General features: G+C 39.6%; 1 protein-coding gene across 1 annotated transcript; it reads left to right on the top strand.

Moving 5' to 3' along the window:
- Window positions 1–16,971: 16,971 nt before the first annotated feature.
- On the top strand, window positions 16,972–24,665 carry park7 (Parkinsonism associated deglycase). Its single transcript, XM_005796949.3, has 6 exons — window positions 16,972–17,172; window positions 18,268–18,369; window positions 19,995–20,054; window positions 20,894–20,963; window positions 23,326–23,412; window positions 24,282–24,665. The coding sequence occupies exons 1-6, from the start codon at window positions 17,083–17,085 to the stop codon at window positions 24,440–24,442; spliced, it is 570 nt and encodes a 189-aa protein (XP_005797006.1). The 5' UTR covers window positions 16,972–17,082; the 3' UTR covers window positions 24,443–24,665.
- Window positions 24,666–24,705: the final 40 nt, after the last annotated feature.

The following is a 24,705-nucleotide window of genomic DNA, read 5'->3' as shown; positions in this document are numbered from 1 at the left end:
AGCACTCAGCCTGCACAGATCATTCAGACTCCTGCGCAGTCTTCCTCCTTTCAGCATCACCTCCCAAAGCAACAACAATCACCTACTTACATATTCCAGTATGCTCATTTCATTATGATTTGCCACTGGGGTGTAAAATATGTCGACCCTGGTTGTTTTACTTTCAAATGGGAAAGCCAGGTTCGCCGTTTATGTCTTTTACATTTAAAGAGTCTAAAATCAGGGCTCCACTGAGCATACATTTGTCGCACTGTGTGCTTGAAAAGCCGGCTCAGTTCCTTATTCAGCAGCCTCTTCAGTCCGTGATTGACTCCTTCCCTCAGCACCCTGCAGCAGATGAAGGAACAGAGCTTAAACCTGTTACTGTCAGCCTCTCACCTGGATCATAAGAACTCCTGCTCGGAGCATGCAAACCAATATCCTCCTATTCTCCGCACAGCCGCCAAGGATTCACAGCGGTGGCTCTTCACAAAGAGCAGGGCCGAGCGCGCTCAGTGTTATCTTATTGAGTTACCTGTAGCTAAGCTCTGAGCGGGCGCACACAATGGCAGGCGGTTAATGACAGTGCAGGCCCTAACCCCTTGTCCCCGGCCTTTCCCTGAGCCTCATTTCCGCGCGGCGGCTGCCATTTCACAGCTGTTAGCCACAGACTCTCTTTGTCATGATTAAGGACAAATTAATAGATGCCTCCTGGTAATCAGCTTTCATTAGGGCTGTCAAACCGTCAGTGGCGTTCGCTCAGTGCGCTGGACACAGGATGATCACATCCCAGTCGAGAGGCGCTGCAGCTGCCTGTGTGCAGCCTCTCTGCTCCTGTGTCTGTGCTCTTGGTGTGGCTAAAGTGTGGGTAACCAGTGCATTAGCACGCTCCTTCGTGGCACAAGTGCTTGTAGTTGGTGCATTAACGGTGCTCCGTGTGGCGCTGCAAGATGGAGGTCATCGTTGGAATGACATAAAGAGTAGTCTTTCTGCTGAGTGTAATTGGCCCCAGCATGCTGAAAATGGACTGTGAAATGTAAGGGGGGGGTCAAATAATTGATTTTTCCCCCGAATGCAGAATCCAGGGCAGGGCTGTTTAGAGAGTAATTTACAAGAGCAGTTCAGCTCAGGCTGACTGGCATATCTGCTGAAAGTTCCCAGAGGCAGAGGAAGAGATAAGACACACCTGAGACCCCGGAGCAGACGGACAGCAGTCACAGAGCTACTCAGAGGGCAGAGAGGAGCCACATCAACCTCACTCACACATCATCTGTGTATGTATGCAGTGTAGGGGACAGCTATATACCCACACTCACATGCTCCGAGGATGATGGACACAGGCTATTGTATGTAGAAATAGACTCCCGTCTCTCCCTCTGTCGGTCTCCGGTTCTCCGTCTGTCCGCCTCCCGCCCTCCTTCTGGAATTGATGAAATAAACTCATCAGACTTCCAGCAAGTTTGGCATTGTGCTGGAGAGCTGAAGTCATTTCAGTATGTAGATTTCAGACTTAAACCCATAACCGTGTTGCGTGGTGCATGACCACCCCCACCTGCTGGAGAGAGAAGGCTTGGTTGTGCATGATGGGATAGGAGCGTCTGCGAGGCTGGATACAGCCTGGCCCTGTGTATGCTCAGTGATTTCCCAACACTGCTGCCTAGGGGAATTAAGACAATGGCCTTAATGCAAATGCTTTAATCTAGTGACAAAATGGCATTTTATTTGCTCTGCCAAAACTGAGCTGAAATACATATGTAAGCTAATTGAGGAGAACCGGCTGCTTTGCAATCTGCTTGGCCCCAAAAATGGTTTCATCTTCAATTTGGAGAATATCTCGTTAAAGACAGCGATGAGTGACATCCGTCAAGATCCAGAATCTATGTCATCTGGGTCTATGGAAAGCACAATGGCTGGTTGATTGAGAGTCATTGCTGTCAAAAATGTAGCGCTGTCACACTGAGCTCGTCTCATGGAGACGTTTGTATGGAGCGGCGTCAGTTCCCTTCAGTTTTCTTAAGCTTCTTGTTAAATTGCACCAAACAATTTTCAAGATCAATTCCAGCGTCCAAAAACAATGCACACAAATCCCATTTATTCAACACATATTGTGTTTGGAGAGGGCCCCTGTGTTTGCATGAAGGTAATTACAGTGGGATTTGATGTTGTGGTGTGCCCAGAATTCTCCAGCTTTAGATCAGGCTCGGGGTGCTCCACCCCATTAATGCTCCATATGGGGAACCCAGCTGTGATCAGAATTGGACGAGCGGGAGGGGGAATCGATTTCATTTGCAGGATTATTGATGTAACCGAGATGCCGTTTGTATGAAACATAAAGTCCTATTTCAGAGGTTATGGATGAAGCTGGATGGAGGGGCCGGCTGTTTGTTTTGCTCAGTGAAACATTAGAGAAACAGAAAAGTCAGCGCACATGACGCTGTATGGTCTGCACCCGCATTGCACCATATTAAAGGGATAGTTCAGGATTTCTGAAGTGAGATTCTGCTGAAGGGTTAAAAATGGTTAATATCTTACCTTCATTTAGTAAAATCAGTTAATCCGATATTTATTAAATGTGGCCAAAAATCACATGTCTTAAAAGAAATTGATCCAAATCTTGTTTTATACCCAAGAATAAATTTGTTCAACTGAGCCTAAAAAAATTGGAAAACTAGATCGTTTTCTTTAAATACAACAAATGTGCAAAATCCTTCATTGAGAATAAATGTTTCCAGTCAGAATAACGACTTAATGGAAAAGTCAAGTGGTGTCAAAAGAAGCAGTACAGATTTATAGGGGCTTAAATGAATGTAGTTTCATTCATTTTTACACATTTATTCCTAAAGTTCATTTATTTCAGAAAGTCAAACAAGTAAAAAACATAATATAGATCATTCAAATACAAACTGGTGTTTTCAAACCTGCATTTTCTTAAATATAATTTTTTTTAACTAGAAACTTTTTACATGTTCTGTTCTCAGAAGGAGGTAGATCACCTCCTGACTCCATTTCTAAATGTCACCAACTTCCTGTAAATCATAATATAAATAATAATAATAATAATAATAATAAAATTTCAAGTTTAGAAATTTGTGACTGCATAATCTGCTGTGTTCTTTCTGAACAAGGAGCCCAGTCAAACCAGTCACTCCTCCCATCTCTCCACCTCCAGTAAAACTTAGATCAACATCTCTTCAACCAACATCAGAAGGTAGAAAAAGAAAAAACTGATACACAAATCAGGAAATTAGGCCAACATGCAACTTTTATTGTTCATTGTGCATTATATTAGATTTGTATGTCTATTAGGATGTTGTGTTAATGGTTTGTGAACATGTTCAAGAATGAATAAAAATATGAATATTACTGGAATTAAAAAAGTTTAATTTCTGAGGACGATCATCATTTGGGTCACTGTTTGCTTCAGCTTTAGCCTCCACATTAGCATCCATTACGGCTTACAGATCATCAGTCATATTCTGTCTCAAACACATGAAGCTGGACCAGATGCTGAAGACGCAATGCTCTTTCTGTTGGACCTCTATTTGGTTAAAGTCCATCTGAGTTGTGTTCCTCAGCTGAAAACTGAATGAATTCATTTCATGCTTCATCTTTATGTATCACATGAAAACAGAAGTTTGTCTCCCGTTTAATATGCAGTGCTTAGCTTTAAACAGGTGTCAGCAGGGAACGCAACAGATGCCGCCACCATGTTTGTGGTAAGTCAGCCTGGAAAATCTTGCAAAAACTAAAGCATTTTTAGCTTCCAGAAGCTAATTATGCTAAATGAAGACACTTAAAGAAAAACTGACGTCATGTAAACTTCCGAAAGCCTAAATGATTCATTTTACTGTTTACTGTTCTTCTGTCTATAATAGTGTGACCTGCAGCATACCAAAAACTGGCAGCAAAAAGATGAAACTTCTGAAAAAAGATTTTAAAATCATGCTGTGGGAAAATTAATGACATAAAAATATTTTTTTTTTCTGTGGCAGGAGGCCAAAAAAGGAAGAACAAAAAAAGCGCAGTGTTCAAAGTACAGCATGTTGTTGGCAGCAATAAGTGACCTGGCATCTGGCCTTTTTTCACCCTTTGCCAAACTTTCCCTCCACCTGTTCCCTACATTCTTCTGGAGGCTTTATAAGTCAGAGCGATGTGCTGGCGAGGTGATCACACATACATTAAAACAGTATCAGAGTTTCCCAGGGTTCACATGGCCTAACAGCTGGATCTTTCAACTGAATCCATCCCTCTGCACAATTATTCCCCCCCTTTTCTGAGTCTCAGCACCCAGTCGGGTCGGCTGTGGTTCCCACTCGTTTAACTGCAGCAGTGGGAGCAATGGTGAACCAGCTGGGGAAAGTTTTTCTTTTTTTTTAAACTCTGGGTTGATGACAGGACTGAGTTGAGATGAGGTAAGGTTAAAGAAGGGTTTCCCCATGCATTTTATTTTAGCATTTCATCTACAGAAAACACATCGACAAGAGATTTGATAAATTGTTCATGTCTTGAACTTTAAATTTTGTCTTATTTTAAACACATCTTAGTGGGATTTTTATGTTAAGCCTTAACACAGAAGTGCACAACTGCGAGGCGAATGATACCTGATTGAATCCGTTTACAAATGAAAATCTAACAAGTGTTGCATACATGTGCATCCAGGACCTTTTAAATAAAACCAAGTGCAACTACATGAGAATTTCTGTAATTATACAAAATAGTTGTAAGTAATATAAAGGATTAGTTCTGATTTTAGGTTGTGTAAAGATCTTGTCGATAATAGTTACACTTGCATTAGAATGATGTTTGGTCACTGTGAGATTGTTGGAAATAAGCAAGTTCTCTGCGTTGTGGAAGCTAAATGCTAATCATACATACACCATTTGTTTTAACTGACTATTATTTAAATCAAATTTAGGTTAGCAGATATTAACAATCTAAACGTCCACAGGAGACCTCTGATAATTTTGCTGCTGTTCTCTCAGCCCAACAATGACTGGGTTTCTCTCAGGACATTTGCCATTTGAGCCTTCTCAGCTGCACCAGTTCATCCAATCAGCTGCAAAACGTTTGCACCAGCTCTGCCAAGAACGCAGTAAATTTTTCAATAGCTGCTTCTGTGCTTTCCAAGTCTTGTAATTATTTAAATTTATACTGATTGACTCAGAATCAGCTGACTTGTGCTTAGCTAGCTAGCTGCCATCACTACATTTTCATCAAGCTTAAAGGACTTCTTTCAGCTGAAGGTAAGTTAAATGTTATTGACAAAAATTTTTTTAAATCTCACTTCAAATACTATTAAATTATTCAAACTATCCTGTTAATAGGAGGAGAACATTACCCAGACAGGTCAGAGAGATAGTTGTGTAGAAGTTTAAAGCTGATTTAAAGTTATATAAATAATATTATATAAAGAAAGACATAAGAAAACCTATCTGCAGTTTGCCACGAACTATGTAAGAGACACAGAAAAAAAAGTGGAAGAAAGTGGCCTTATATGCAAAATGTCATTTATGGTGGAAAACACTGAGGCACACTGGGAAGTCCTGTGGTGGAAACCGATTGAAGTATGTTGGTGTGAGAAAGATTTTCTTCAGCAAGAACAGGAAAGATTGTCAGAGTATATGGAGACGTGCGAAGAAGCATTATCAAAGAATATGGCAAGCTTTGGACATCTTGTGCAGATGACAAGCAGAGAACCTGTTCACTGGACGACAATTATTTGTAAATTTGGACTTCCGCTGAACAACAGAAAGAAGAAAGACATTGTGGAAATAAACAAGTACTATTGACGTAGAAGCAGGTGCTTTAGTTGGCTGGAATCAATTTAGAAATCTTTGAAAATGTTAGCTTTCTATGAACTAAACATTCTCACAGTGAAAGATGCTGTGGGGATGCTTTAACACGTTCAGGAGAGTTTGTAGTTGATATAAAGATATATGAAGCTAAATGCAATGCAATTCTAGAGCAAAACCTGCACAAACACTGAAACTGGAGCAGAGTTTCACCTATCAGCCGAACATGCAGTCAGAGCCACAATGGATTGTTTTGGATCTTCAATGGTCCAGTCAAAGTCCAGGCCTCAAACCAATGGCCAGACTTGAAAACTGAAGTTCAGAGATGTTTTCCTATTGAGCTATTCTGAATAGAAGAATGGAGAAGAAAATTTTGTTTCTTGCTGTGAAAAGCGGGCACCTCCAAAAACCTGCAGCTACAACTGCAGTGAAAGGTTATACAGAGTATTGACTCTGGAGGGTATGAATAGAAATGCACACCACATCTTTCACTATTTGTGAAAAATATTGAAATCCATACTTACTCTTTACCTCTCTAGTTTGCACTACACTTTTGCAGGTGTATCGCATGAAAACCAAATAAAATACATTGAAGTTTGCGGTTGTGAAAAGAAATAAAAAAAATTTTGTAGCTTCTTTCAACGTTGTTTTGTCTTCTCATCAGAATTTGACTTTTTCTACCAACTGGTCTTGGTTGTCAGTTATCACAGGAGGGGCCTCAGAGGGCGGTCTCCTCCCCCCCAGCTTACTGTCCTTGTTGGTAGCAGATGTTTGTGGTGTTTGAGTGTCAGTGATGGGCAGTGTAAAAGCAGGCTTACACATGTTCATGTCACCCAATCGTTGCAACTGCAGGAGGAAGTTATGTCACGAAGCCAGCTGGCTCTAATATGCAGCATTGTGTAAAAAAAAAACAAAAAAACTGCAGAGCAGAGGTGGAGCCAGACGCAAACTTGGCCGAGGCGCTCGCAATTTTTCTTGCTTTGGCTTCGGGGGTGCAGACAGACAAAAGGCATCCGCAGCAGAGTTTGTGCATCTTATCAAAGTATGTCATTAATTTTACAGCCAGCTCATGTGCAAGCGAGCGAACTGCACCACATTGTTTCCAGCTATAACAATTGAGCATTTATTGGCTGAGAATTGGTTATTAAAGAAAACTGCAGCGTAATTGTGTTTTGACAGAGAGAAATCTGAGCCAAGCGGGGAAAAAAAAACAAAAAAAAAACAGAAAAGAGACTATGGCATGTCTGCGAGGGGCCGTTGTTTTGATTTGTGCCTGTTTAGAGAGAAAAGAGGGGAAAAGGGCCCCTGTCTGGGAGAAGGGGCTGAAGCTCTGTTACGGAGTTTAGGCCTCCATCTAGTCTAATAAAAAACACTTAAGCTAAACAACCCCCCCCCCTCGCTCTGCCTGTGTCTGGTCCTGGGAGCTACCTGGAGGCCCTCCACAGAGCACATTTAATAATAATGGTGTTTCTCTGCTCCCTCCCTGCTTCTCCCTGAGTGATGGGCAGTCCATCCAGCACCGGGACTGGCTGGAAGGACAGCATGAAGGGTGTGGTCATGGTCCCTGCGGCTTCTGTTACACAAATCTAACCTGAATAGAGTTTTTATTTCTGGCCTCAACTTTGTTTTTATGTTTTCTTTTTTTTCTCTTCAAGCTCCTTAAAGGTGATTTCGCTTCATCGTAATCCCTTGTTTTAGTTCCACGCAGGCCTCGGTGTGAATGAGCAGGATCGCACACACATAAAAAAATAAAAGACTTGTGTTCTTTCATGGCGTGGAAGCTGAATAAAAAGTGGCATTTTTTTTATTTGTTTTGCTTCATGTTTGATTCTCGGTAACGCAGACAATCAACAGGGTAGGGGAGTTAAGTGCATTATAAATTACCAAGAGGGAGCCACCTCACTCTTGGAGCTCTTCCTGGTTGCTGCTGCTGCCACTTTGGGTTATGTGAGGAGTAAAGTACTTTAGCAAAGACCGTGGAGCCGCTCCACGGTGCTCCTTTGCATATCAAATAAACAGCGGAGCGGGCGATGGCAGTGCCAACACAGACGGCTATGTTGCATGTGCACGCTGATGCACATGCATTTGAAGTCTTTTGAATATCTCCCATGGTGCAGGTCATGGTGACGCCATCTGGTGTGTGGAGGAACCTAAGGAGATGTCTCGAACGGTGAGCTTTACCTGCAGGATGTGACACTTTTGATTTAAAGCATCACAGGTGAGTATAGTAATTAAAGGCAAGCCATTCACTCAGAATATAATTAGGAATTTTCCACAAGAGAGATTTCATATTACCTCTATCTGGGTTTATGATTTTAAATTGGTAAATAGGTGATTTTTTTTGCATCCTGCAACGCTTTTATTGGCTATAAAAATAAATGTTTCCAGATTTTCACACTCAAATCTCATGTTTATAGCCCCCATTTTCTGTGTCCCCAATCCACAAGGTAAAGACGCACGGCTCGTATTTTCATAACAAAGCTTTTTTGGGGTCCAGCAAACAAACTGTTGTATGGATGTACCATTGATTTCACATTCACACGTCCAGACTTAAAGGGACTATGGGATTGCCAGTGAATCCCGAAATCTGTGTGCTGCTCACAGAGTGTCAAGTTGACATCCACTCCACTTCTGTAAACTGGCGAGATTATTCACTCAACAGGATCTCTTCCTGCCTTTCATCCTGCGAACTACAGGCCAATCCGGCCGCTGACAGCCAAGCGATAGCATACAGATGGAAATGAAGGTGGAAGAGGAAGAGAGAGAGGGGGAGAGGGGAGGAATGGTGCTGCTTCTCAAACACAAGAGGAAGCCTCTGGGTTCAGGGTTTAGCCTGATGCTCAAGACTGGATCTACTGACTTCATTTAGAGAGGGTGGTCAGTGGTCAATCTTCCACTTTGCACCACACACACGTGGTTTTTCTCATGGGCACTACGGCTCACAACACAGGGAGGCATGGACTCAGGGGGCAGCACGAGTACTGTTCAAATCACAGTTAGCAAGTGAAGTTAAGCAGTATTTCTATTGTTTTTAACAGTAAATTATCACTTTGTTAGTGTAACCAAAAAGGGTGCAAAAATAGACCCCGTGAATATTTTCCATTTCAAAATTCCAAATTGCTTCAGACTTGAATTTAAAAACAAAACTTCTGCAGTTCTTTTAACATCCAGGAGATATAAATATGGAACATTTATCTTAAAAGTGGAAATCTCAGTATATTTATTAATATTTGAGTCACAAAACAACTTGGTGACAATTCAGCAGTATGGCAAAAGACTGTTTTACTATTGTTGTGGGCTTTGGGCTAACTTAAGTTAGTTCTACTTCGAAATGTACAAAACTAAGACTTACATCTAACTAAACTAAAATATTCTGGACATTTATAAAACATTTCACTAGTTGTCATTATTTGTGAATCCAACACAAATCGTGAAACAACACAAATGCGATGTTGTCTTCTGACAGTATGGCTTCATCACTTTTTTGATGGTTTACATCACAACTAGTAACACAGTGGTCACATTCTCACATAAGTATAGGAGATTCTGTGGGATCCAATTTCTCTATTTTTGTTCAAATTAAATTTAGAGGGGTAATATATCAAACACTAGTGAAATACATTTAGATTTGCATCCATTAGAAAAGGAAACAAAGACAAAATTCTGGAAAATTGAAGTTTCAATATTCAATTTCAACTCTCAGCAGCATCCTTGTCTATGCAGCATAAAACAACCCCACAGCATGATGCCACCATCACTATTCTTCACTGTGTGTCCTAAGGGTGATGTGCAGTGTGAGCTTTCTACCACTCATTTTCTTGCATGAATGCATATTAGGAAACATGGAACTTATATATTTGCTAGAAATTGCACATTTCTCTTATTTTCGTCTTTATCTATGGTTTCTAACTACCCTCTGTAAGTTTGCCTGCAGAACATTAATTCATAACTGAAAATTCAACGTTGCAATCAAGTAGTAATTGTGACTGCAATCATGCACATAGTTTTAATACGCTTTCAAGCTGTAATAGAAAGCATTAACGCAATAAATTCAGAAGAATTTATAATGTTCTACCACTTTCACTTTTAACACACAGCCCTACCCATTTTACTGTAAGCAGTTGTAGAGGGGGGAAAAGGAGCACCACTTTCTATTCTGATGGGGGAGGAAATCCTGCAGAGAAGTTGTTATTAGTGTCAGTTATTTGAGGGAGTAAATTGCACACAGCTACTGCCTTGATAACAGCTCCATATATCAACTAAACTGGTCTCAAAACCTGATGTGAGCAATATGTGCTATGAAATGTATTTCCTTCTCCTTGGGCAACAATACAAATAATGTATTCTGCCTGTTCCGTCGTAACACTGGCACCCAGTCATTTTGCACTCTGGATCACAATTCTAAGTTACTGGAATGAAACCAATTTGAGCTCCTTTTAAGATAATGCAAATAAATATCAGTCCTGATTTGTCTGTTAGTTTTATTTTTTTTTATTCCCCTCAACTGCCCCTCTCTTTGCTCCCTTATCAGCACACAGAGCATTTCTCTCTTTCTCAAGGGTCGCATGAAAGGTCCCTCTTTTCTTGAGAATCAAGGCAGAGGAGAAGCCTGGTCCAGGACTGATTCATGTCGCACACACTGCCGAGATGTTATGCATGGATAATTGATTGTCGGAGCAGCATGGCCACTGTTGGATCTTGATGGTGCTGCCGAAATGTCACCTTACTGATGTTACAGCGGCGCCAATATTAAAAAGGCCGGTTCTCAAAGACTTCCATCTGAGCCCACTCCTCTCCCACTGCGTCTGGGAGAGACAGCGCTGTTTGTCAGGCTTCTATTTCAGAAAGACAGATCTCGCATTCGCAACCTTATCTGCACAGGACAGTGCACCCACTTCCAGAAGTGCATTGAACATTTCCAATCATAGGGATATATCACTCTCCTTTTAAAGTGGAAATCAAACGTGTGGGAATGGTGAGAGGGAGAGAAAAAAAACTGCATAATTGAGAGCTCTTAGGATTTATTTATAGGTGGTTTGTCTCTTCCAAAACCCCCTGAAAAATTACACCCCTCGCAGCAAATACCTCGCTCAACAACAATAAAGAATCCATCTTTTTTTTCTTTTTTTTTATAGGAATGGTTTCATACTGATTCCAGGAGAAATTTTTATGCAAAATTGTTTGGAAACATCTCAGACATTAAGTCAGATAATGTAGCAGGTATTTATATATAAAAAGTGGGGGATTAACGGAGTAAAAACCAGTTAATTTCAGAGTTCGGATAGTATGCAGAAAGCCGAGCCTGGACTGGTAAACTGTGTTAATCTATAAAGGCTTACATAGGTAAAAATAGAATACACCTGCATGCCTTTTTAACACCATGATACTTAGCTGAGAGAGAAACCATCCAGCTATAGAAGCAGTGAATGAAAAAGGGAAGCCTCCCCATTTGCTGTTGTTCTGACAATGCAGAAGTTTGGCAGGATTGGTCAGGAAGAAAAAAAGATTTGAGTCAGACTTTAGGGTACATTTGTTGCACTTTAGATAAAGGATAGTTCCTATGATAAATGATATTGTCAGATTTTTTTTTTACAACAATACTTTTAAGAAGAAAACGGCATCTAACCTGCTCCTGCTATGCTATTCTCACAAGCTGTTACATCATCTGAAACTCTTGCCTTAAATACTGAATCCCTTCTGTATAACTGCAGCATCTTTCAAAAGTATTTATGCAATCTGATTTTTTTTTTCATATTCATTTTATGTGATATACAAAAACAAGCACACATTATGAATTGGAAAGAATTGTCTGTTTACAAATAAAAATCTGAAAAGTGTGGCTGATTAGATATGATCTGAACAGTCCTGCTGTAGATCAGACTGTATGTTTAGGGTTGTTGTCCTGCTACAACAACCCTACACCTTGGCCCCAGTGTCAAGTCTTTTCCAGCATCTAATTGTTTTTTTTCCACAAAATTGTCTTGTAAATAATTAGATCCACCCTTTTATTACATCTGACCAACTTCAAAGTCCCTGCAGTATAAAAAAAGTTTCCCACCGCATGCCTTCGCCACAGCTCTCTGTCTGGATAATATACAATTTTTGCAATATTAGTTTTCTTCCTCACAGCAGGATACTGCTCCCACCATGCCTTCCCATGCAAATAATGTATTTAGGGATATGTGTAAAATTACCTTTTTGTGAAACTCTACACGTCACCCTGAACACACCATGTCCACAGCATTATAAGTCTCACTTTGGGTTATGATGCAGTTAGTTTGAATTGAGAGATTAGTTTTCTGTCGAACTGTATAAATCACCCTGAACACACCATCCCCACAGTATGATTCTGCCATCACTATGTTTTACCATTGAGACGGTGTATTTATAGTAATGTGTTTTTAAAACATTTACCTTCTGCTTCAGAATTATACACTTGTTGGTCAAGCACACAATTCTAATATGATACATTAAAGTTTGTGGCTAAAAAGTGGCAAATTATGAAATTGTTCAATAGGCATAAGTACCTTTACAAAGCTGTGACTACTGCCTGCTTTTCTTTGTCCTGACATGCTGAAGCGATTGGAAACTCAGGGCTTCCCTCCTATAATCAAGTGTGAATGAACATGTAAACTTAGCCAGGTATTAACAGAACTTGGCCCTTCTTCAGTGAGCAGTGGTTCACGCTACTGGCTGGCGTGACAGAAGTAAAAGGCGAGCAGCTTTGAGGAGTGAGGAGGACCCAGAACCCAGCAGACAGGATGGAACGTACCATACGCCGCCGAGGCTGCCGGCGGAAAGCGGGAGAAAGGGAGCATTAATCGGCACCACATGTCTGCATATTCTCCAGTCTCCGGCATAAATTTCATTATTGCCCAACATAAAAAACGGACCATCTAAGGGACGTGTGTAACGTGGCCTGAGACAGCTACCGTGTGAAAAGCGGGGCCCCGTTATGTGTGAGAGTCATGGCCCAATCTGTCACGGTGGGGATTTTTTTGTTTTGTTTTTAAAGGGAAAAAGGGGGGAAGCAGCTGCTTGCCTCACCTGTCCATTTCTGTACACGGCTCTCTATCAAACCAAAAGGGTTCCTGCACCTTCACGCAGGCTCCTCCGCAGCAAACGCACATGCAACACTCCTATGTAATGTGACAACACCAGAGAGACCACAGCCCCTCTGTTTATCACACATGTACAATTATATGGTGTTCTATTTGTATAAGCACACTGGTTATGGAGAGAGAGGTATTCATAAGGCCTTCAGCCGGCCGGAGCTCAGCAGGTTTTCCTCTGGATTTGCAGTGGGTTGAATCAACACAGAAAGCAGTGGCGTTAAACTTGTTTTGGACCAGGAGGTGTGGGATAAACTGTTTTAAGAGACTGCTTGTCAGGAGTTGGAACTTTTACTGGGAAAGTCTTCACAGGGAAAACGTGTCAGCATGAATATGTGCTTGAATTAACTGTTTGCACACATGTTTCCTTGTTTAAGGGGGAAACTAGTTACTACATTGGTGCTTAAGCTTCGGATTATCTGTCTGCGTCCTCTTGCCTCTTTAGCATCAACATGAATTCACCCACTCACAGTCTATCACACATCCACAGAGCTCCCTGAGAGAGCGCGGACCTTAGGGATGCCCTAGCAGGGGGAGGCGAGGCGGCGGGTGGAGGGGGACCTCGACAGACTGGGGCTTGTGGTTGCGCCCATGGGCACGGCCCTCTCACTTTCTGGCAACCACTTTGTTAGGCACACAACGCTAATCCGTCTTGTGTCTTTATTGCCCTCTGTGCTGAGGAGTAGACCGGGGCTGAGGCTTGAGGGGGTGGGTGTGGAGGTGGAGGTGGGGGCTGTTGAAGCACCGCTGCAGGGCTACGTGTGATCAGGGCTCCTGTTTGAAGATAGGCCACACTGTACAATATTAAGACATCTAATGCAGGCAAGCTGAGAGCAAAACGAACTGATACTCAAGACGCGGGAGGAGAAGAAAGAAAAATGGAGAGTCCTCAAATAAATGCCACCCTCTCTTCCTCCTTCTGTTTTACTAGGGGTAGGGGAGGGTGGGGGCGCAGATCTCTGCAACCTGAAATGACTATGAGGCAATTCTGGCCCATGTTGTTACACATAGTCAATGAGCTAAACAACACATTAATTTATAAAACAGCCGCTGTGGCTGAAAACAATTTGTCACGGCTTGGATTTGGAGGAATCTCATTTTGGATATTCTAAAGCATTTAACAAAAATTGTTCAATGAATGTTGAGACATTCATGTATGTTTGACCCATACATCTGAAAACTCTTTACATTTCAAAACTTCTGTATATGTTTTTTCTGTCTGCTCAAAGCGTCTTCTCTCAACTGGCGCCATCTTGTGTCTGCGTGAAGGCAGGCACAGGTGCATAAAAATTCAATGTCACCTTTTCCCTCCCAGCTGTCACCTGAGCTCTTGGCAGCATAAGGTAATAGCATCGAGATGCAATCAAGATTATATGGTTGTCACTCATTCGGTGCACTCGGTGGCTTACAGTGTGTGAAGCAGAGGCGAGATAAAAGCCTGCACACAGATGGGAAGATAAACTGCTCCTAAATATGCATCAGTTTCCTTAGAGCAGAAATGTTAACTTGAAAACTGCCATTAGATCAGCGAGAGGAAGAAATTGGTTAGAAAAGAGCTGCACAAAAATGAGCTGAAGTAAAATGACGCAAAAGGGTAAAGAAAAAAATCTGTTTTTTTCTCTGCTTGTAAAAGTAAATTTTCTGTAGAAATGCTCCAAGTTTTTCTGACACTCTTCCTCAGTCATGATCTGAAGTAGCGCTTGCTGCTGCTGCTGTATATCTCAAATGAACAGAGCCTCTGCTTGTAAGCTACATCCACATTAGCTGTTTATTTCCATGTTTACACCGTTTCATATTACATCCAGTGGTAACAGGATTACTTTGTGACAATCAGTAATTTGTGGAATTCCCTCATTTCAGTTTGAGGATTTTCTCTTTGCTCAGAAAAAAAAAATGTTTTTGTATTCTTGTCTCCCTCCCCTGAGGTTTGACTCCAGAAACCCTTCAGGTTTTCACTCAGACCTCTGTGAGGGTCCCGATAAAACAGAGCAGAGAACAAGGCCTGACTGTGAAGGCAAGTGGGAACATAGCAGAAATAATAATGTGCAAAGGAGTTTGGTGATGAGGATGTTTTTACTCCACAGGCTCAACTGAGTCAACATAAAACATGCAATAAACACAACTTTGACAAACAAAAGCCCAATTATGTATTTATCTTTTATTGCGGTTGCATAACATCATATTGAAAATTTTCAAAAAATCAAATCATTATTAAAGTAGGTTAGTTCAGTGGAGAAAAAACTACATTATAATAATCATTATTGACAAAATCTTCGCAATTATTAAAAACCCTAAGAAATCTTTAAATTAATCTAATGGACCCTTTAAGGTATTTCTACAATCTGCATTTAAAAGTTTGTCAGGAATTCTAGAAATTTCTAATAAGTAATATTTTTGTTTTCCTGAGGTCTATTTTGAAGCTCGTCTTCAAAATAGGAAAGACAAGAAAACATGGCATTTAAGACAGCCTTTTTTCCACTACAAACAGTCAGGGTACCTGAAAACAAAATTTCTAAAGCTCAGTTAAAAAGAATCCTTAAAAAAGTGGTAATTATGCCAAATTTTCAATATAAAACATTGCAAATATTGTAAAATATAATCCAGAAATCTTTGTAAGCATTATTACCAGGGTTGCTAACTGTAGCACAGGGTACTGCACTCTTCCTGCTAACTGAAACTTATTCGAAAAGATGTGCATCTTTTCCTTTTGTGTATTTTGATCATTTTGACAATCAAAACTTTAGACGTTTGTATTAGTTCCTGAGAACAAGATCAAGGAAGTGGACAACTAATTCCACATTTATCTTTTCTTTAAAAAATAATTTTTCAAGCCTAGTTTTTAGTCACTTACAGACTTTAATCTTAATATAAAGATTAAAGTCTTTTAATCTTTATAAAAAGATTATAAGAATTGGCATTATTTTATTATGCCAAATAAAATAATGGCATAATGGTTCCTTTCCTACTTGGTAACATATTCTGAGTCTAACGTGCATGTGTGGAATTTTGTTGGAGAGCCTTTGTGGGTCTGCTTTGGTTCATCCCCAGCCACATATGCTGGTAATCTCCACTGCTTCTTGAATTCACTGAGAGTTGCAGTAAACAACCTGCTGGCACTAACCCCCACGCTTTTGTCTAATCCACACTTTGCTGTTTCAAATATGATGATGAATCACAGCAGCAGAAAACAGACACACATACACACTTTAAGAGATGTGTGCCTGCAGACTAAAGCTTGAGACCCTAAGATTTACACTGTAATATGTGCTTCAAAATCTCTGATGCACAAGTTCGCAAACAGATTTTTATGATCAACTTTGAGATTAATTTAACTGATTAATTTACTAATTCATAATCTATAATAGACCTGCAAACTAAGGACACATGTAAGTTTGCTTCAGGAACGTTTTCTTCAAGACATCTGTTCGCTTAAATGAAAGTTTTTAAAATACATTCAATTTTGCTCAAGCTTTCCATGGAAGCCTTGGCTAATACCTCCACCTACTGGAGAAAAGAGTGAATTACATGAGACCGCAAAAATGTAATTTTTTGTGTATAAATAGACTGAGACGCCTATTTATACTGGTAAATAGTGCATTAATTAAATGCCGATATGCACCATGGCCAAGAACCAAAAGTAGCTCAATTTCCAATTTCTCATATATTTAGTGTGTCAAATTACATTTGTTTTTGTTTGCCGGGTTTTTTTTTTGTGCATGAAAGATTTCAATGTTGAGAATAAGTTAAACAGAAGACAGTGAAGTTGACAAGTTGTAAAAATGTCACAATTACGTTTCCATGTTCATTTATTTTAGATACCAAAACGACTTCTTGGATTAATTTCCCCAAATCCAGATTGTCTTGATAAGGGTTTGTACAGGTAGTCAAAGCAAAACACTCCAGATTTCTGTTTACTTGGAAGTGGAAACGTACTGTAGTTATCTGAGAGATAAACATAATGAGCATCTCCTATATTTATTATATTTATTTTGGAGTTTCAACATTTTTATTTGGAATCTAAGTTCTAAACAGATCGAACATGGAAGCCTTGCAGTTTAAGAAATGAAAGAACATCAGTGTCCAGATAGGGGAATAAAAGGACGCGGTCTGGCAACCTTCCTCCTGTCATATTCTCACCGTGACGCTGCTTGAAGTTTGAAGCGTTTTTGCTTCTGCAGAAGCGAAACATTAAGCTGACCATGGCAGGAAAGAGAGCGTTAGTGATCCTGTCTAAAGGTGCAGAAGAGATGGAAACTGTGATTCCTGTGGACATCATGCGCAGAGCCGGGGTTCGTTCTGCACAGTTTATGCTATGTGTTAGCATGTTAGCCTGCTAGCATGAAATAACAGGCAACCTTGCTGTGTCGATACGTTGAATCTTCTGCTATAAACAACCCTTTAAATATCTGTTAATCACAGTCATATTGAATAAAAGTCACAGAAAACTAAATACCCCAGTAATTAAGTTATGAGTGCTGAAATCCGCAATTTCATCACTCGCGTTTGTTGTCAGCTAAGTTGGCTAACTGTGGACGGTCCCCATAACCTTTGCAGTGAGTTCAAACGGAGATAAATGTCAAAGTCCAACCTCATTTAACCTATAAACTTGATTAACCTTTCAAAATAAAGATTTGTTTAAACCAGTGAAGTCAGGATGACGTGTTGTGATAATCTGCACCAGTGATAGGTGGGTACGTACCTCAGAAATACCCAATTACACACACACAGAATACTAAAGTAACAGTAGCACTATTTTAACATATTCAACAAGACATATGCAGAATTAAAATGGTGTTTCCCTCATACATCTGGTGCAAAACACCAACCTTATTGAGATTATATTGCTATTATCTCTGATTTAATATTCTAAAATGACGTAATCATCAAATAGATAATAGTTATGTGAAAATTCTGATATTTTAAGCTAGAATGAAAAAAAGATACAAATAACATAATTACAAAAGAAATTTTAGGATTAAGAGACATTTCTCCTAAACAATTTTTTTTCTATAGAAAACTTTAAAAACTAATACAGTAGGTACATACGTACATAGATGTTAGAACAGTGTAAAGCACATCCAGTGACAACATTTAGTGCTTACTCGATTTTCTCAATCTCCAAATGGCACAATAGATTGGGCAGATGGAAAATAGCATAACAACAAAGCTTGAGTACAAACAAGATGTCTCACTTTTATACAAACTGTATATCTGTGTCTGGTGCATTTTTGGTTAAAATATGTTCATTTAGTGACATTACTTACAGTAAAAGTAAAAAGTACGGTGTAATAAAAGTACTTCTAAAGTATTTTTTTTCAAAAGTTATTTGATTAAACGTAACTAGTTACTACTCTCGTCTGATGATAATGTGTTCATATCTGTAGATTGCGGTGACTGTTGCGGGTCTGACAGGAAAAGATCCAGTCGAATGCAGCAGAAGTGTTGTAATCTGTCCTGATGCCAGTCTGGAAGAAGCCAGCAAACAGGTGAGTCTTTTGGTTCTCTAGTAAGCAATCACAGTGAGTGCCTTGCTGAAGATTTCACAGCTCTTTAACTATTTTACATGCTGTCACATTACAAACACAAACTTCAGTCCATATTAGTAAAGTGGAAGGAGAACAATTTCAGCCTGCATTTATAATCAACTCACTTCATTCTAACACAATTAAATAAATTTCAGGGCAGAAATTTCTCTTCGAAAGTCCCCTGCTTGTAGTCTGGCTGTGTGTAATTTAATTTGAGTAAAAATTCACCTGCTCTGTGAAGGCCTCAGCGGTTTGTAGGAGAACATCAACAGCTGAAGAAACAGCTTCACAAAGTCCAAGAAATACAGCAAAGAGGTCATGGATGAATTTGTGGAGAAGTTTAGAGCAGTTAAGTTTATGCTTCAAACATCTAACAGAGCACACTGTTCAACCCATAACATGAAGATAAAGAATAACTGCAAATCTGACATGATACTGATTTTTAACTAAACTGACACACTGGGTTTAATTAAAAGGTTAATCTGTGAAGCCTCTGATAACTTTGGAGGAGATGAAAAGTGACCCTCTGTTGCAGTCTCAAGTCTAACTAATTTTATTTCAACTCCATCCATCTTCTCATGAACTCTGACCAGCATTTCTGTCACTGCTGAAAAAGCAGCCTACAGCATGATGGTGTCATCACCCAGTTTCACTGTGGGGTGTGTTTAGGGTTAAGTGAAATGTTGCCTTTCAACACATACCACATTTGTATGTGGGTCAAAGTGTGGAACTTTAGTCTGACGGCAATCAAGACTACTCATGGCCTTTTAACGATGGCTTTCTTCTTACTACTATCAAATAAAGACCAGAGTTGTGGGCTGAATGACAAACAGTTGTCTCACCTGAGCAATAGATCTCTGCAGATGAGGTTGACAATACTAAATGCAGAATCAAATATACAATTAAAGAGTTTAAATCAAGATGTACACATGTATTACAAAGCCCCAGCCCTGCTCCAAATGAGGATTGATGGCAAGACTTGTAAAGTGAAAACTTTTCAAGTTAATTTTAACCGGATCAACCAATCCGATTAAAATTTCCCTTAAAGTAAAAAAATTGAGCAGCTTCTGAAATCTATCAGCTACACTAGGTTGTATTTTAGACTATTTAGACTAGGGAGGAAGAATATAAATACACTGCACACTTTTCATATTTTAAAATTGTTTTACAGCCATTTATTTTTCTTCCTCTTCACAATTATATGCCTTGTTGTGTTGCTCTGTCACAGAAAATCTGAATTAGTCACCTTGAACTTTTTCACATTTTGCCACATTGCAACCACAGACAGCAATGTAGTTTTAATGTCACAAAATATGAAAAAGCTCAAGGGGTATGAATATGTTTGTAAGGCACTATAATATAATAAACTCTCTCAAGGCATTTTATTTAGGTCTTCAATTTCCATTTTAAGGCCCTGAATCTGCAGGATTTTTCCCGTTCATTTGTATCTGATATACTATGAATAAACTCCTATAACAATATGCCTGTTTGATTAATGCACTGACTTTCATTGAGAGGTGTTAACTGGTATGCTGGGTGGTGGTTGCTGATCTTGCTGTGAAACTTTATCTGGTTTGGTTTCTCAGGGGCCTTATGATGTGGTGCTTCTGCCAGGAGGAATGCCAGGAGCCAAGAATCTGGCAGAGGTGAGAAAATTACACGTGGCGCTTTGTTCAAAAGTTCAAATGAGTTTATTTGTTAAAATAAAAAATGGAAATTGGGAGCAGTAGCAAGACTAAAATGACAAATATCTTAATAAGCTTACTCCATAAACTGCTTTTTTAGATTTAATTTTCTGCTATTGACTCAAATTGAATCTGTTTCTGTGGGGGAGGAGATTGATTTTGCTATAATAATTCACTGGAGACATGATTTAATTGTTACAGATGAACAGCAAAGCAAACATACCCAATTCTCAAGAGCTTCAGATGTGACAAAGGATGATCTCAGCTGGTTGCTTTGTGCTTATTTGTACCCAGATGCACTTTTCTCCTCTCTAAGAAATGTTGCAATCTGATTTCCATGAACGCTTTGTAGCTTCTCACAACTAAACATGTGGATCACTCATCCACATATTTAGTCTCTACATTATCCGGTAGTAGCTGCAACCTAGTGAAGTCTTACGAACAAGTCGGAGCATTTGGCTGTTCCAGTCCTACTCTGCATCCCTTGGTTCAGTTTTTATGCTCCTCTAATCTGGAACAAAGTTCAAGACAACTGCAAAAATGCTGAAACACAGTAAAGAATGTTAGTCTGTTGAAATGCTAGAATTTTATATTTACAATAAGCGTATTTATGGAAAGGTTAGACTATATATAAATCTGTGATTGTGCTTAAACATTCTGTGTTTTCAGAGAAATGCTGTTGCATGTGTTTAACATACTGCCACTGTGTGTTAATATAATATAGTCAGCATATACACAGTACCATCACATGGTCTGCAAATGACTCACTGTGCATCTGTTTTCTTCTGTTTTTTCTACAGTCTCCTGCTGTGAAGGAGGTGTTAAAGGACCAAGATGGCAGAAAAGGCCTGATTGCAGCCATCTGTGCAGGTACAGCTTATGAAAACAAACAAACCTTAATTATACTGGGCTAACCTCTGGTAGCAACCTATCTCTGTGGGTTAAATACTGTATATGATGTGACCTTTGACCTGATCATCATCATTTTATTCTAGTAATGTAGATGTTCTGGAGATATTTGCATGCAAGCAGTTTGCCTCATGTTAGGGCTATTGTATGAGTGAGAGATTGTGATGCCTATTGAAGTTTAACTAGAAAGCTTTAGAAATTATTGTTCCACAATATGTCAGAAGTGCACACACCCATCTCACGATGGCAGGGTTTCTAATGTAAAACAAATTAGATCAAGATCCGTCTTTTTTGAAGTTTTTGCAGCTACTATGTGGCACATACTCTGTAAAGTTCATCTGAAGAAAGAAGGTGAATAAAATGATAAAAATATGAGAAAAGTTTGAAAGTTTATTCAGAACCTATTATTAGACATGCTTGTGTGCTTGATGATTGTTTGGCAGCCTATCTGACCACATGTCTTCCTATTAATATTTGGAATAATGTCCAGTTTTTGTGATGCAACTTATTATCCCATGTTTTATCAATTTTTGATGACTGTGTTTACTCTCTTTTGGAATATATGATGTGATGGAAATTTTATTTTGCATCCTCTCCTGACTGATACCTTTGAGAAATTAAATCTTTTTGATACTTCTAAAACTTTGCAAAATCTGGCTTCATCTCAGTGATGCAAATAAATAAATGTAAAGTAAAACCTCAAAGGACATTTGAATATGATATTGAGTGGACTGGATTCACTCTAAAATTATAATTTGCTTTAGCAAATGATCGGATAAGGATGTCCAGACTTATACAACATGGAAACTACAATATTTTCTATTTTGACTTCTAACCAAATTTTTATGTTATTTTCAGTTGAATTGCACATCCGACAAAATTGGGAAAGTTTTAATTTTTAAAATTATTTAAGTCAAAGCATTTTAAAAGGAATGTGCAAGGGATTTTTTAGTTTTAAAACAAAAAAAAAACCCAACTCAAAATATAAAATGTGTTGCACTTAAAATTGTATTTTGTACTTTTTCTATACTACTGACATCATTTACTGGGTTTTATTTTGTGAAATTGCAACACTTCAAGTCTATCCGTTTCTGTGACTTGTCCTTGACAATGTCTTATTTTTGAACATTGACACTAAGATGAAATAGTAGCAGACAGAACAGACATTCTCTTGTACTTAAGATGGCTTCTGCCTGAAAGCATGGAGTAACATCTGTTTGAGGTGATTGAGGTGATATGATGGGAGAGACTTGCAATGCCACTGAAGTTAACAGAGACATCCTATCTTCTTGGATTCAACTGAAAGCAGCACAGCTGATGAGACAGCTGTTTCCCCTACAGACAGACAGGAACCAAAGATAAACCTGGGACTTATTGTTCTGGATCTGAAATTAGGGGCTTTTTGATAAACTATCTCTGTCCCCTAATGCCACACTTCATTAACTTGTGGTCACTGGCGAACCTCCCCTGCCCCCCGTGGCACACAAGTAAAGGTTGCACATATGCTGGTGTCCCTGAAAAGACCCACAAGCACTTAGATTTTATCTGACAGCCTTCCAGGACAGAGACGGGACGCAGGAAAGATGTCTCAAACGGGGACAGTGAACCGGTGCGGCAAAGTGGATTGAAGGGTGTCCTAAATATGACTGGAATCCTCTCAGGAATACACGCCTTAATGAAACAGGGAGAGGGTGCATCATGAGATGAACATCTGTTTTTTTTCCCTTGACTCAAGGAGAAGATAGAGCTTCAATTGACTATATCTCCTATTCATCAGAAAGTAAATGATTGTTTCTCTGCATCTGCCATGCTGTTAGTTTCTGTACCCAGACTGGCGTCCTCCGGGTGGGGACTCGTAACGGGAGTAGCTTGGCTTTAACTGGCAGTCTGCTGTTCTGCCAGTGGGGAAAGTGTAATCTTGAGACAGCACGGGAAGGCAGCCAAAGCTCCGGGATCAATAACTTTCTATTTATTAACAGTTTTTGGATGAGCTAACAGCAGCGCTAGGGCATTACCAAAGTTAATGCAGCAGAAGTCAGCGTCCTCGGCCTCTCCTTTTGATTTCCCTCCCTTTCCAGAGTGCTGCAGAGTCTTTGGAGAAGAGCTGAAACTGTATACTGTGTGTGTATTCTTAGAAACAATACAAAGGTTGAGGACACCTTCAGGACACGCCGTTATCAGATATTGTGTCATTCATTTATTATTAACCAGAATATATAAAAAGATTTTCTAAAACTGATAAATGTGGTTATTTTTATATTCTTTTTTGTATACGAGTCTAAAAGCTTTTAAGCACACCTAAACCAGCTTGGCTCTTCTTCAGGTCCGACCGCTCTTCTGGCTCATGGCATCGGTTACGGCAGCACAGTCACCACACATCCTGGCATGAAGGAGAAGATGATGGTTGGAGGTAAAAACATTGTTGACCTTGATTAGTTTGCAGTACCCCTGAAAGGTTTTGATTCCCCTTAAATATTTTCACATTGTTCATTTTACAACAAAAAACTTTAGTGTATTTTATATGTATTTTTTGTGAAAGACTAAACACAAAATATTCCATCATTATAAAGTGGACTTCTTTTTACAAATAATATTTCAAAACTGTGCTTTTGTATCTGCCACCCATGAAGGGATGCTCTGTAGAATCACATTTTGCTGCATTAAAAGCTCCAACTCGTTTTTTGTATGGCTCTACTAGCTTTTCACATCTAGTTTGATTATTTTATTATTTTGAACATTCATCTTTGCAAAAATGGCTCATACTCTGTCAGATTACATGGATAACAGCTGTGGACATCAATTTTCAAGTTTTGCAGATGATTCTCAGTTAAATTTTTGTCTGGACTTTTCTAAATATATATAGGCATGAGCTTTGATGTAAACCATTACCAGATTCTGTTTGGTGTAGAAAACCATGTCTCATTGTTCTTCCACTTAAGTCATGCACTTCTTTATGTTGGTGTACAACACAAAATCCCAAAAAAGTATACTGAGGTTTGTGGTTGAAGACATCAAAAAGGTTCACTGTAGCTGGAATTGTATGTATCTGTAAAGGACAGCAGGTGGTGCTGTACTAGCTCTTTGATTGTTGAAAGAATCATGTCACTCTGCAGTTGGAGAGCAGAGAACAGCACTGAGGTGAAGGAAGATGCAGTCATTTGACAGAACATACTAGAACTAAGGGCGATGAAACAATGGCAGGGTTTATGTTTGCGAATCTGAGCTGTGGCTCCGAGCTCACACCGTGCCATCCTAATGGTATTGTTCTGTCTTTTTTAGATCACTATAAATATTCAGAAGCTCGAGTGCAGAAAGATGGGCATTACATCACCAGCCGTGGGCCAGGAACCAGTTTTGAGTTTGCCCTGACGATCGTAGAGGAACTTATGGGGGCTGAGGTTGCAGCTCAAGTCAAGGCTCCTCTCATGATGAAAGACTGACTCTAATGTTCTCTCACCACTTTGGAGGAACTGTGACGCCTAAACATCTGGCTATTTCTGTTGCACAGCTTTATTTCTGCAAATAAAAGGAAAATTATCACTGCATAATTACCACAAATGACTTCCACATAAATTTCCCGTTTGGTTCGTTGCCTGAATAGCTTCCTCTTTGTCTTGACAGCTTCCATTGTGCAGTCATTAAAAGTGTACGTGTGAAGGCTCAGTTTGTCTTGCCTTGTGGTGTGTTGCTGGTGGAGGTCACT

Source organism: Xiphophorus maculatus, chromosome 20, assembly GCF_002775205.1.
Source record: "Xiphophorus maculatus strain JP 163 A chromosome 20, X_maculatus-5.0-male, whole genome shotgun sequence".
Taxonomy (NCBI): Eukaryota; Metazoa; Chordata; class Actinopteri; order Cyprinodontiformes; family Poeciliidae; genus Xiphophorus; species Xiphophorus maculatus.
This window is presented reverse-complemented; position numbering and strand designations above follow the sequence as displayed.

Bases quoted from the DNA above. Each gene is read 5' to 3' on its own strand.
- park7 (XM_005796949.3), top strand. From the start codon at position 17,083: ATGGCAGGAAAGAGAGCGTTAGTGATCCTGTCTAAAGGTGCAGAAGAG. The intron at 20,055-20,893 runs GTGAGAAAATTA...TTTTTTCTACAG, and splicing joins GAGCCAAGAATCTGGCAGAG to TCTCCTGCTGTGAAGGAGGT. The intron at 20,964-23,325 runs GTACAGCTTATG...GCTCTTCTTCAG, and splicing joins GATTGCAGCCATCTGTGCAG to GTCCGACCGCTCTTCTGGCT.